General features: G+C 40.4%; 2 protein-coding genes across 3 annotated transcripts in view; one reads left to right on the top strand and one right to left on the bottom strand.

Moving 5' to 3' along the window:
* The window catches only part of glsa (glutaminase a), a 16,730-nt gene extending 15,167 nt beyond the window's left edge, over positions 1-1,563 (top strand). For both annotated transcript variants that reach the window (XM_086068085.1, XM_086068084.1), the window contains exon 18: positions 413-1,563. In XM_086068085.1, the coding sequence (XP_085924211.1) occupies positions 413-560 (148 nt within the window). In that variant the 3' untranslated portion in view covers positions 561-1,563. The remainder of the gene's footprint in view (positions 1-412) is intronic.
* Positions 1,216-14,068, bottom strand: stat1a (signal transducer and activator of transcription 1a). The gene is made up of 24 exons (XM_086068081.1): positions 13,933-14,068; positions 10,948-11,078; positions 9,765-9,909; positions 9,168-9,263; positions 9,007-9,093; positions 8,849-8,927; positions 8,674-8,768; positions 8,317-8,468; positions 7,920-8,078; positions 7,750-7,842; positions 7,623-7,682; positions 7,525-7,545; positions 7,352-7,442; positions 5,880-5,921; positions 5,709-5,798; positions 5,539-5,637; positions 5,227-5,362; positions 5,077-5,132; positions 3,488-3,585; positions 3,246-3,385; positions 2,986-3,174; positions 2,750-2,825; positions 2,576-2,669; positions 1,216-2,486 (listed from the first exon to the last, which is right to left on the bottom strand). Exons 2-24 carry the CDS (start codon positions 11,073-11,075, stop codon positions 2,457-2,459), a joined length of 2,256 nt encoding a protein of 751 aa, XP_085924207.1. The 5' UTR covers positions 11,076-11,078; positions 13,933-14,068; the 3' UTR covers positions 1,216-2,456.

Below are 14,068 nucleotides of genomic sequence, written 5' to 3'. Positions count from 1 at the left end.
GCTGAGATTTGTTTATTTTTTAGGTAGTACTTGTAACAAGTTTTGGATTTTCAAAAAAACATTTTTTTAGGTAGTACTCGTAACAAGTTTAGGATTTTTAACAAAGTGCCCAGATTTGTTTTTTTTTTTAAAGGTAATACAGTACTTGTAACAAGTTTGGATTTTCAACAGATTTTTTTTTGGGTAGTACTCGTAACAAGTTTTGGATTTTCAACAAAGTGCCCAGATTTTTTTTTTTTTTTTAAAGGTAGTACAGTACTTGTAACAAGTTTTGGATATTCAACAGATTTTTATTTATTTATTTATTTTTAGGTAGTTTTGGATTTTCAGCAAAGTGCTGATATTTTGTATTTTATTTTTTAGGCAGTGCGTGCAATGAATGGCCAATCAAGCATGATCACTTGTGTTGCAGGTGGGCAAATACACCAATGGATGAGGCAGTTCACTTCGGCCACCATGATGTGGTCACCATCCTGCGCGATTACCTCAATCTGTATAGTCCTCCGGAGAGCCCTGCCACAAAGGAGAATGCAGAGAAGAACCTGGATAGTATGCTGTAAAATATCTGAAGAGAACTTGATATATACGACGTATACTTCTACATTGTTCTGATGACCGCAAATGTAAGCATCCAAGAAAAATCTATTAATCATGTTGTTACCTAGTGTTGTAGTACTTTCTATATATGTTTTAAATGGAAGTTTTCCTGTAAGATTCCGTCAGCTTTAATTATGTAGTCTCTTGCAAGATGTTACCAGCCCAAATCTGAATGCTGGCTTCATTTAGTGGCAGCTGGTACATTGTTTTGTTTTAGACAGGTGTTGTAGACAAGACCTCTGTGTTAACAACATCGCCATGTGGTGGAATGTATCGTCTCCCAACACTTGGCGTGTTTGTCGGTAGGTATTTTTATTTATTTGTGTATTTAAGACGAAACTTAGTGTGTGGTTGTGGGTGTGTGTGTTAATAGGTCAATTGTTGCTCATCATGTAGCACCGTGGTGGATTCAGCCTCGGCCCTCGGCCAAGAAGTCATTCCCAATATTATGACTGAAAAATGTTTTTGCTGTTTACATTCCCGTAATGTACTTATTTGCTATTTATTCTGGGGGGGAAACACTTGGTGTAAAGATGTCAACAATGAGCCAAAGTCCAACTAATAAAGAGTATAGCTTTTGACCCATTCGCTTAAAATGGAAGGTTTGTGCTGAAGCTGTTGGATGTTTTTGTTTTTATTTATTGTTGAGACACAGTTTTACATATTTGTAGCACAGATTGTTAAGCATTGCATTTGGAAAACTTGCTCCTGCAAACGACTCAGGAAAGTGTTTGCCATATCTGAAAAGCTCAAAAGAAAACTTTCTAAAAATGCTCACGTTTTAGATGTTTAGAAACATGACGGAAACAATGTAGAAGCACAATAACTGCAATATTACGGACACATTATGGAGACACGTCACGTGGACTTGAGCTGATACCCACCTGTGTTAGTCGTTGCTGCTGTGACTGTATGTATTGATTTCCAAAAATGTTCTCACAGATTAAATTATATACTTAAACATTTTGACTGGCGGTTCTATTTTTTTTTTTTTTTTTTAGCATTCCTTCATTTGTTAAGAGGGCAAAACGTGCAGGTAAAATGTTGTAGCCTGGAAATCCAGACTCACTCGCGGTTTTGCCGGAGTTTTTTCTTTTCTTTCTTTATTAATTCTAACTAAGACATCCAATTCAAACTGAGCACACAAACCAAAACAGTGCTTTGCCGGAGAGTGGCTGTGTCCTCTGAAGGCCAAATTTGTCGGCTGCATGACGTCACTCCCGGCGCGACTCGACAGCACGTACGGTGCTGCCTTCAGGTGGTATCAAAATTATGGTAACTACCACATGTCGAGTAGAAAATTCCACATAAACGCCCCCTCCCCTCATGTCGTATTTTCTACTGGACAACTGGGAATTTATTTTGATACCAGAGTTTCCGAGTTGAGAGAACTATTCAAGTTTCAACATGGCGGAGAGCGCCGAAGGATTTTTGAATGGCAATAAATATTAACACTTATAAGGGCGTTAACGTCCGCTAGCACAGCAGGTTGTTTTAAAATCTACACAATTAAGTAGCATACACAATTATACTATAACAACAAAATCACATGAACAGAACTCGGTCGTAATCAGGAGTTTCCGAGTGGTAAGGGCCATCGTTCCCATAGCACGTGAAGGCAGTTATAAACCTGATTTACACCTGAATGGGTTGTCGGTCAATGTTTTGTTTGTTATTATTGTTAATTTTTCCTTTCGGACTATAATCGAAAATAAACTGAGCTTGTTTTATGTGGTAAAACATTTGCACACATACAAATGTATATATATATATATATATATATCATACACAGTAAGATGGCATCTTATGTTGGCCGACTGACAAATGTTCTCTCCAGGAAGGAATCAGGACAGAGCAGCTCAGTTTTGATCCTGAAAGTCTACCGTCATCTGGGAACAAATCGACAAAAAAAGACATTGTTTCTTTTTATTTCTGCGTAAAGTGCATTTTCTTTATCTGACGGTTAGTTTTGCCTTACCACATCAAAACCTGCAGGACTGACTGACTGCTCCAAAAACCTGTAGACGTCAGCCGACATGGGCATCATTTTCTCTTGCAGCCGGGCCGGATGTCTGCGGCGTGATGTCAGAAGTCATCATCAACTCACGGCTTCAGTCATGGAACACACTCGTCATTTGAAAAAGTTGCTTACACTTCTGAGACAGATATGAGCTCCGTTTTCATGTAGCCGCTCTTCCCTGTGTTGTCTACGTCCATGGGCTCTGGAGCTGGATGCCAGTTGGACACAAATTGCGTATAATAATAATAACAACAATAAGAATCTACAATTGTACAATGAGTTCATGACCAAGTTAAGTCAATTTACTTGCATATCAAATACTACATTTCCCCCATATGGTAGTGTAAAGGAAAGAATGCATGTCTTACCCTCTGAGTTTTTGGTATAGTACTTCTTAAAGGCAATGTCTTTTGGGATGTCGGGGTAGAGGAAGCGCAGCGGGTTATCAGGGATGTCGTCGGTGGCCATCACCTTGTAAGTGCGGATGATGTCGGCCAGCGGGACGGCAGTCAGATCTTTCTTCGTGTACGGCTCCACTGAGTGGAAGACGGGCTCGGCTGAAAGGAAATCGGAATCAATTGAACACACGTGAGTAAACAAAAGAGAAGAGAAAAGATCCTGTGCTCACAGTGCATGTCATGTTCGATCCACGTGAAGGTAACAGCTCCGTCTTTGCTGCTCTCGCTGAACCTGAGCAAGAAGGTCCCCGGGCACTTGTCGCTCAGCAGGGCCTTTTCGCGCTCCTTGCTGATGAAGCCCATGATGAAGCTGCACGTACGCAAGAAGGAATTAAGTCCATTTTATTTATACAGCACAGTACATTCATATGGAAGTGTGTTCCTTATAGCATTCCAAACAGGAAGAACTCACCCATCGTTCCATAGGAAAAGCAAGTGTCTCTTGATCAGATCCAGGATGCCTTCAATCCACGACCAGAAGGAAAAAGATTTCTCGTTGGCATTCTGGGCCTACACAAAAGCAATGTTAGTCTTAGGGGAGACTCGGGCTGTCAGTCAATTCAATATTTGAATCGTAATTAATCACGATTTCAATGATTAACTCATGCTTAATCACACATTTTTCATCAGTTCTAAATGAACAATAAATATTTTTTTCAAGTTTTTATACTCTTTTAATTAACATAAAAGTTGAAAAATGTTTACCTAATACAAATATGTTTGTATCGTTTACTTCATTGTTGCAGTCATTTTATAGTAATCCATAACATTTGATGTTAAAAAGTTGCAGAGTGCTATTAAAAAATAAGAGTGTGAAACATTGATTTGTGTTGAGGTCATTTCTCTGCCACTAGATAGCATTCGCGATTTATGTTGGACATTGTTGACATTTTTCTTTTCATATCAACACATTCACTTCCAGCCATTTTCACTGAAGCAATCCCCTTCAGTCCCGGCTGTTTTACTGGATTTTGACTGATTTTGCAAGGCCCACAGAATATGGTGTTCTATTGCTATAAAAACATGGAACCTACCAAAAGAAAGATTAGAGCCTCTTCTTTCATCAGGAAAAAACATATTTATATCTGTCTCTGTTTTGCATCAATTAGCATTAGAATATAGCTAAATTTCATCATTATTCACAAATCTATTTCGAAATGTGAGTAAAAGAGCTTTTTTTCAACATGGCCCTGGTTGATCTCTTTTGCTCTGCTGCCACTTGCTGGCCGTTTATGTGTAATAACTACCATTTCTTCAACCGTTCTTTGCAGTTGAGAGGCTGCATCAAAGCCTTCTGTATGCTCTAGCATTAAAACAAAAACATATACGTCTTTGGGACACTAAAAACATTTAAAATAAAACACATTTTTACGTTTTGGGGAGCAAATGAGTTAAGAGCTGCTTAATTGTTTTAGAGTGACACTTTGCACAGCATTGTATGCTTTTATTGTGTTAAGTTTTATATGGACGCACATTGTCAGTAGTGACACTGCGAATGAGCCACAAATAACAGCGATCTGTTACGCTTGGGATCTTCTGGATCTGCTGAATAAAATACGTCTTAAGATAAAGCGACTTGGAGCCACTCCCACCTAAGATGAGCATATGCACGACTCTTGGCTCTCAAAGGAGTCTTGAGTGCTCATGCAGACCTCTTGATAGCTGTAGCATCCTAGCTAGGCGCTAACTGCTAACTGGCACGACCGAAAGTGTTCTCTCGATGCAGGGAAGCGTGATGGTGCGTCACAGTCCAAATGACTCCTCCACTCAATCTTTCTGCTCGTTAAACATTGTGTATATTAGTTGCGGTGCAGTATTGTCTTTCCAAATAAGGGACGTGCATTAATCGTCGTAAAAAAATGTGTTCCGTTAAAGGAACTTTTAAGCTAATGTATTACTAATGCGTGTATTTTGACACCCCTTGTGGAGACACAACCAGATCATCCTATTGCGTGTTACATTCGGGAATTCTAAAGATCTGTGATTACATCTGTCTGTCACCTTGCAGAACTTGTTCCAGGGAATTAGCCCTTCTGGGTTCCTCTGAGCTTTGGGACCTGCAGAGAGTCAAAGATCCTTCTTATCATCCCAAGATGATTCACTTGTTTTCATGCTTTGGTGCGAGATGCCACTTGTGGTGGTGGGTCTGACCCAGTAGCTTGTCAGCCAGCATGTTGAGCTGCTCCTGGCTCAGGCCTCGCTTGGTGATGGAGGAGAACTGCCAGCCGAGAACTTCGGAGAGCTGAGACCACTTGGCTGAAGGGGGAGACAGGAAGAACTCCAGATTCTGGGTAGGGAGACAAAAAGGAACATCTTTAAACTACTTTTCTACTTGTAGCCCTTTGAGATCTTGCTATGTAAAGGGCATTATAAATAAAATGTATTATTATTATTTATCTGAATGACTTTTTTTTTTTTTGTATCTGGTTAAATAAAGGTGGATGAATGTGCCGTTGTGGTCACCTTTGGTTCACTGGTCAGCATGTTGTACCACAAGATGGAGGCCCAGCCGCTGGGCAGCTGGCACACGTTGGAGATCACCACCACAGGCAGAGACAGCGCCTGAGACAGACGCAATGATCAGTCCTTTACTTGGCAGCATAAGCAACACAACGCAACTTGCGCATTCTCACCTCCAGCTTGATCTTAGTACCCGACTGGCTGAGCTGCAGCTCAGACTCAAAGCTCAGAGAGTGAAGCTCCTTTGTAACGATCAATGGACTCTAGACACACCAGCACACCTGTGTTTGTATATTGCGCAATCCGGCCTGAGTGAAAACCACCAAAATAAGTACTAATCTTACCTCACTGGTTCGGTTTCCTTGGAGTTTCTGCTCTTTCAATTGCTGTGGGGGGAGGGGGGAGGGACGCACACTTTTAGTGGATTCCATGGAATTGTATTTCCTGTACACAAATTACTCCAAAAAAGTTAGGGACATAATTGTGAAATGTCAGTGTGAACTTAAAATGCACTTAAACCTTACGGGTGGGCTGATTTTGACCTGAACTTTTGTCCAACTGTTCAAACCTTTCAGTATTGCTGTTCTTTAACAAGGACCTGGATGGAAACATTCACAACAGGTGTTCTATCTACTTCTTTGCTTTTCTGTAGCTCTTCCAGTCTCTATTTATATCGCTGTTGCAACATGTTGATGACATTCTGAGACACTCTAACCTCTCCTCAGGCAGAGGCCACTTCCTGTTTGAAGTCTTGTCAAATTGATCAACTGTTCTTTGGGTCTCATGATGGCAAAATTCAAGCCAATTCTGATTTTTGGCAGATAAAAATTCTGGCAAGGCTGTTTATTACCCAATGAATAAAACAACTTATTGTTTTGGTCCCTTAACGCTTAAAACAATAAATATATGAATTACAGGCAGAACATTTGACTGTTTTCCCATAATTTACAACAGAGAGAAAAAGCAGCTTAAATATGCTGCTGTTTTTTTTATGTCCTTACAATATCTGTTTTATGTTGTAATGTGTTAAAATCTGCATTAAAAAAAAGTGTGTGTGTGTGTGTTTCTTTTTGTAAGAGTTAATATCAACAAATTAAATCGGTCGGTTGACTAATTGGTCAGGCCCTAGTTAATATCTGCTCCACATTCCTTGGGCGTGCTCTCATTTTATAAAAACAATTTATCAAAATGTAAACAGCATTAGCTAACAGAAGTGAGGTCATCACCGAGTGTAAATGCTTTTACTTTTTAAATCCAGGTTAATCAAAAACTTAGCTTTTTTCCTAGACTTTTGATTAATGTCTTCTAAACATTTTTAAAGTGCAATATAAGATCGATCCATTTACCATATTTGATAAAACTACTTGTATTTATTTACTCTTAAATGTTTTTAAAGTCTTCTGTTGATGTTTTGTCATTTTTGCAAGCTCCTTTTGTTTTCTCTGCTTTGCTTCTAAATGTCGTTAACTGTTGTGTTTGCTGATGTTTGTAGGTGTTGTGTCATTGCTTGTGTAAAGCTTAGCCGTTGCCTCGTGTAACGAAATGTGCTATAGAAATAAAACTGCCTTGCCTTGCCTTTTTAAAAGGACCGGTTAAATGCCAATTCTAATTGCACCAGGAAATGTATTGGTCCATTCGCGGCTCAAACACCTGTTGTGAACGTCAGCAGTTAATTTCCTTGTTTGACAACAGCAAGTTGTGGAGCAAGCACTGAATATCATATTAGGCTGGAATGTCTATTATGTCCCCAACTTTAGTGTTCATTTCTCCTGTAAGCTTTTATTCCAATCTCAGCAATTCAACTGTGACTACTTGCCAGATGTCTGAACTCTGCTGCGAGGCTGCCATTGGACTCCTCCATGTTCATGACTTTGGTGTGCGTTCCCAAGATGTTGAACCTACGGAACCTAAAAGATACACATGGATCTCTCAGTGCCATTCAGCATGAAAAATCTACTTGACTTGCTCGATGTGTCAAGTGTGACATACCCTTTCTTGTCTGTCACATCCCTAAAAAGGCCAAGATGACACATTAATGACAAGTTTGTACAAAGTATTGACGTTCGTTTGGCAGCATGAGATCATACTTGTCGAACACAGCCTTGACTTTGAGTTGGTAGTTAAACTCGGGCAGCTTCACCAGGAACCTGAACGCACATCACAGATGTGTGGTATAAATAGTCTTGCTTGCTGAATGTGGTATGTGTTTCTTACCGCAGTTTCACGGTGAACTGAATGGCAGTTTTCAGCACCAGTGGCCTCTGGGGGTGGGTGGGCATGCAGGGCTGCCTCTCCACAACCAAAGTGCTGCTCACAGAGAAACAATCACATGATACATCAACACAAGGGTTGAACAACTGGCCAGGAGAGGATCAATACGTTACTTGGAGAGGAGGTTCTTCAGCAGCTCCAGGACTCGGATCTCCAGGAACTCTTTCTTCATTGTGATGGGGTCGCTTTCGTATGTGAACTTCTGCTCCAGCTCTTGTAGCTTCTTGAGATGCTGGCGAAACTGTTGAAGAGTCTCTGCTACTGTGGTGAACCTGCAGAGGGACAAGGAGTAGGTGGGAAGAAATTATCTCGAGGTATAATGCTACTGTGGCTTGTTTTCAAGTTGTGAGCGGTCTTTGGTCCTTTCGTTTGTTTTGCTTTGTGTTGCGAGGTCAAATTTGAGCTTCGTAAATGCTGCTGCCTGAGTAAAATGAGTTAGGAGCTTAGTCACGGTGCGAATCAAAGCGGTAAGTCAAGCTAGCAGTGTATAGCGGCTACGCTGGTTCTCACCAGCTCTGCAGCAGATCCAGGCAGGCGTTGGGCGGCCCGCCGATGCAGGCAATCTGCTGCCGCCGCTTCCACTCAGGCAGCTCCTCGGAGATCAGGTCCGACAGCAAAGCTTGAGTCACGTTCAGGAGATCAGTCAGCTGGAGCATCACGTCCTGATTACAAAAAGGTTACCGTGATTTATAGTCGCCGTCTTTTTCTGTTAGTAGGAAATATCCCACTCGAGTCTTATGCTTATCAAAGGATTCCGTTGTTTGTTTGTGTGTTTTTTTTGTTTACACACTACATCCATTGCTAGGGCCGACCGACACCGTTGTGTCGTATCAAATTTCTGCAGCGTGCATTCAAAGATGAACCAACCTGCCGTTTTGTTTTCAGATCCAAGCACATCCTCGTGATGATCATCTTCTCCTTCTCCAGTTCCTTTGGCATCATCACATCATTAAGTTCGTTCTCTACACAAACACACAAGCCCTTACGTCACCTCCAACAATGCCACATCAATACGTATCTTTGCCTTGTAAGCAGGCTTCACCTCTGTTCCTCAGCGTGTTGAACTTGAAGTCGTATTCATCCTGCTGATCTTCCAGATTTTTAATGGTTTGATCTGCCATCTGAGACACACATTTGTGAAGAGAACTTGAAACATCCCCATAGTCAAACCTGAAGCATGAAATATTGTAAATGTATCACCTGAGCTCTGTCTCTCATCTCCTGCACTTTGCTGCCTAATTTCTGTTTCTCCACCACCATGACTGATGAGGCCATTCCCTCACCCTCCTGCAATGTTATAGTTTTTACTTGACATCCGGAAGTGTCTTTCAGATTCACTGAAAGTACAAGTGTACTTTTACCATTGCACTCTTTGCGCATGCAAGGATCGCACGCTCATCCTTTAGGTTCTTTGAAATGATCATGGCCATGTGCACTGGGTCGTCCTGGAATCGATCCTGGAAAATGGACACAGTACAGAATAGAACACAACGGATTATCTTGACTGTCATTGTAGCATGTACATGTCAATTAAAAGTGTTTGACAGTTTGTGAAATATAAAGCATGAACATTAACTAAACTAAACTAAACAAATAGAATACTGTATAAAGAGCAAAGGCACAAAATCATACATTAATCTGGTATAAAATCAAGTTAAATCAAATGTGCACAATCTGGTGTGTGGTAAAATACTGGCAATGCAGTCAGGCAAATATTAAGTCGAGCCACATTTTTTTTTCTACCTCTATTCTCAATATCTCTTCTCTCATCTTTCCTATTTTAATGACCTCATTCTATATTTTTGGCATCTTGGAATAATGTTTGTACCGTCACTTTCATTCACGTAATCTGGAATAAAATCAAGAGGAAGGAATGATTAGAGCGTCAAGCTAAATTAATTATGGAGGTCGTCGAGGAGGATGTTGAATTAAAAAGCGTGGTGGCAGCGCAGTCTGACCTGCAGGTTTCTCTTGATCTTGCGGCAGTTGTGTTGCTGTAGGAAGTTGCTCTTCAGAGCAAAGCGGCTGTGTTGGTCATCCAGCTGGGCCAGGAGGTCATGAAAGCGTACGATCGCTAATGATTCTTGAACTGCCACCAAGTCCCTGAGGATGCCGAGACATACGGGAGATGTGTTGATCAGTGCTACAGCACAATATATAATATTATATACAGGAGTAATATTTGCTCCATGAAAATGCATGAATTTATTCCCAACAGTCCACTGCCTCTGGTACATGTCGATGCCAGATTTTTCTTGAATTATTTTTTTATTTTTTGCCATTCAGATTTCAGCCACTGTGTGTTGCCAAATTCAATCTAATCTTCCCAGGGCCTTCACATTCAGTAGTGCTGGTTCATGCAATTTCATCTATGTTAGCAATGTCAAGTTTGTTGCCTTTATGACACGGGGATCACGCAGGGGAAAATATTGGACTTTCTTGACTCATGGAATATATAAATATTACGTGCAATAAAAATGCTATTCCAAAGCACCAATCACATTGTTCAGTAATTATTGCCCATAAAGTAAAAAATATTGTCACCGGAAATGTCCTTGAAATATTGTGACATCATTTTTAACCTCATGTTTGTACTTCCCCATTCCTACTTAGAACACTCCGACACTGATTATATTCATAAGCCTGTCTATGGTGATTTGCATTGTTTGTTAGCATTAAATTCTTGATGATTTGTTTTGTGGGTCTTATGGTAAACTTTGTACAGTATGTACACTAGGGGTGGGAATCTTTGAATGTCTCACGATTCGATTTGATTCCAATTTTTGGGCCTGCGATTCGATTCAGAATTAATTAGTGTGTTACTCGCTGCACTTTTATCACTCAAAATAACAGCTCCACACTGCAAAAAAACTTTTATTGGAGTAACTTCATCGTGACTTTTTCCTTCTACTCTCTAATGTGGCTACAACTTAACAGTGTATTAGACCATGTGGAACCACACTGCCCCTAAGTGGCCAAATCGGGTACAACATGAACAGCGCTCCAAATAATGGCACAGACAGAAAAAGGCAAGACAGTATATAAAAATTTACATAAAATCGATTTAGGGACATTTAAAATCGATTCTGAATCATACTAAATGAGAATCGATTTTTTTGCCACACCCCTAAGTAATCTCACCAGTCGATGCTCTCAATCCATTTGCTCAGGTAATCTCTGATGTCCATTGGGAAACAGTCATCGTACAACAGGTCCACTTGCTCCAGGTACTTTGAGTCCAGCATCTGAAGCTGGCACCACTGAGACATCTCCTAGCCAATGGGTAAATTCAACATTCAAGCCATTAAACGTCTTGTAACAAGCATCTCTTCATACCTGTAATAATGATATGTGCTGCTTCAAAATCAAGTATAAGGTGTTTATTGAATTAGGTTATGTAGATGTGACAAAAGTACTGACAATATATACTCAAGTAGAAGTCCAGATACTTGTGTAAAAAAAAAAGGGTGGGGGGGGAGACTGGTAATAGTCTAGAAGTACTGATCCGACTCCTTACAAAGGGAAATCAACTTCCAATTTTTTGTAAAAATAATATGTTGTATGTGCCAGTGCCCCCACTCGTCTAAACACAGCATTCTGATTAATCTTGCGTTTGTAGAATATTAGTTAAGCACTTGCTTTTATCCATTTCAGGGGGCGACCATTATACCACTTGTTCGCGACTGAAAATGACATCACAATGAATTCAGGTAATGACCAATCACAGCTCACCTCTTTTCTGAAGCTGCATTGTGATTGGCCATTACCTGAGCCCTGAGCAACTGTTTTGTCATTTTCAGTCGCCAGCATATGGCAAAATGGCCGTCCCCTGAGAAGGCTAAAAACAGGTGGATTTAGGTGTTTTATTCGTATGCCACAAACAAAATATTAATCATAATACCATGTATAGACATTTTTTTAAAAAAAAAAGACAGAAATGTACTTTAACTCTTTGACTGCCATAAACGTTATATAACGTTTAGTAAAAACCTACGGAGGGGCGCCGAGGACGTTAAAAGACGTTCACTATGTTTTTTTTGTTTTGTTTTTTAAACGGGTGGAGGAAAGCCTTGGGCAGCGATGACTCTCTTTGGACAAGATTGGGTGGGCGTCAGTAGAAGACGTAAGGCGGAGCTAGAGTGTTGAGGGGACAATGGCTGATGATGCAACAATGGCTGATGAAGCAACAATGGCAACCGGTTGCAAGCAGCTCACGCTTGAGCATTTTTTTCAAAGATGGAAAGCATCGATCAATACTAAAAAGCGCATTGATGTCGACGATTGATGATGATGGTGACTCCGAGCTTGATGCCAAAGTTGGAAGCTTTGACGCGACCGTTATGATCACGTAGTAAGCCTCACCGGCTAGCGACACTAACGCCGGAAAACGCGCAGCACAACCAACCGGGCACTTCTGCACAAGCGGACATTCGATCGGACGATGGAGAGTAGTCGAAAAGCATCGACCAATGCACATTGATGATGATGATGATGATGATGATGATGGTATGTCCCGAGGTTGACGCCACAGTTGGAAGCATTAACGCGGCCGTTATTCTCTCGTCATAAAGCCTCACCGGCTAGCGCTGCTAACGCCGGAAAACGCGGAGCTGCACAAGTGGACATTCGATCGGGCGATGGAGAGTACCCCGAGTCCAATGCATATTCATCGGTGGAGCGGGTACAGTCTGATCACGGAGAAGACACTGGTTCTGGACTACGATGCCACCATGAATGGAGTGGATAAGATGGATCAGAACATCTACCACCCGGTAGGAACCAAAGGACATGAGGAAGCCAGACGTAACACCACCGTAACGTAACCGTAGCATGATCCTGATAGTAGACTTGATGGCAACACACACTGCAGTATATACTTGCTATTCCCCGGAAAAAACGGCTGGCAAGAAAGTGTAGCTTCTGCACGCGAAGAGTCAATCGCAGTGAAACTAATCTGTTGTGCAAATCCTGTTGCGTCAGGGGAGTATTACACAAAAAGAAAAACTGTCGTTGAAACATCCACATAATTGTAAATAGTACCACAGTTGCACACATTTGTAAATCGTTTGCCAAATTGTTGTCAAATTGTTACACTGTTGAATGTAAATAAACGTATTTTGCTATCAAAAAACACTTTTTCATTCTTGGTGGTAGTGTTTTATAGAAGTAAAGCACTATTTTGGTGTTTGTGGCATCATTCATGGACAAAAAGAAGTGTAAAATTCACTAGAGTGCATGAAATAATATTGTTTCACTAAAAGCTTGATTTCTCCGTATTTTGGTCCAAAACAAGCGCATTTGGGTTAAACTAACCATTTTCTATTGTTGATTACTAAAGAACGGAATAAGATAGAAACAAACTTTTTTTCTGATGAAAGATGAAAGTTCAATCTTTTGGTAGTATGTGTGTTTCCATAGTCCAAACAGAAAATTTTCTGTGGACTTTGAAAGATCAGTCAAAATGCTTAAATCGGCTGGCACTCACAGCATCCCTTTTCTGAAAACGTCTGGCAGTCAAAGAGTTAAGTACAATAGTAAAAAAAAAAAATGTTTTTAACAGTTATAGATGGATCTACAGATTTTTATAACTTGCCACTTTTTTTAACCAGCTAAGGCTTTTGTTCTCGAAGTAGTAAATGGTGTGACCTTAAACACACACACACACACGCACACAACAACAAAATAAGTTCATGACAACTAGAGAAACACACTGGACTGTACGTGTTTTTCTGGCTAGATAGAAGTAAAAACACCAGCTGGTGGTTTTTTTAGGATGGTGCAACATATTTGCCACCAATCATTCTGGGGAATATTTTGCATGTAGATGTCTGCGCTAAAATGTAGTGAGTGAAAGTAAAAAAAAAAAAAAGTCGTGGTAAAAATACTCAATACTTCGTTACTTCCAGCAAGCAGACGTTCCAGGTAAGGTAGCTTGTCATTATAGTAACTGATGTCTTTAATAAGTACATTAAATCAGTTGCTTGGTAAGTTTACATTAAACGACGCGTTATTTTAATGCGTAGCATACACTACTTGATTCAGCAACAATACGGAATTAAACGCGTGTATGTACTGTACAACAGTCAACAGTCTAAAGAAAATAGGTAAACAAATATTGAAACTTACCGTTTATAATTAGGTTGAGACAATAAGTGACCAAATGGGGAGGAATAAGAAGGCTTGTTCTGTTTCCTTTGCTTCTTCTTCCTTGTTCTGACAGCTATTTTGTCAGGCACAATTTGGTTTCACTGTGGAAGTAACC

The sequence above is a fragment of the Leptonotus elevatus genome, chromosome 2 (assembly GCF_054856555.1).
Source record: "Leptonotus elevatus isolate MCC_2025b chromosome 2, RoL_Lele_1.0, whole genome shotgun sequence".
In the NCBI taxonomy this organism is placed as follows: Eukaryota; Metazoa; Chordata; class Actinopteri; order Syngnathiformes; family Syngnathidae; genus Leptonotus; species Leptonotus elevatus.
The sequence above is the reverse complement of the archived record's forward strand: the minus strand, read 5'-3'. Positions and strand labels throughout refer to the sequence as shown.

Coding starts and splice junctions, on each gene's coding strand:
- stat1a (XM_086068081.1), bottom strand. CDS start 11,075: ATGTCTCAGTGGTGCCAGCTTCAGATGCTGGACTCAAAGTACCTGGAG. Junction 7,443..7,524: donor GATGTGACAGACAAGAAAGG/GTATGTCACACT, acceptor TGTATCTTTTAG/GTTCCGTAGGTTCAACATCT. Junction 5,922..7,351: donor CAGCAGAGTTCAGACATCTG/GCAAGTAGTCAC, acceptor CTCCCCCCACAG/CAATTGAAAGAGCAGAAACT.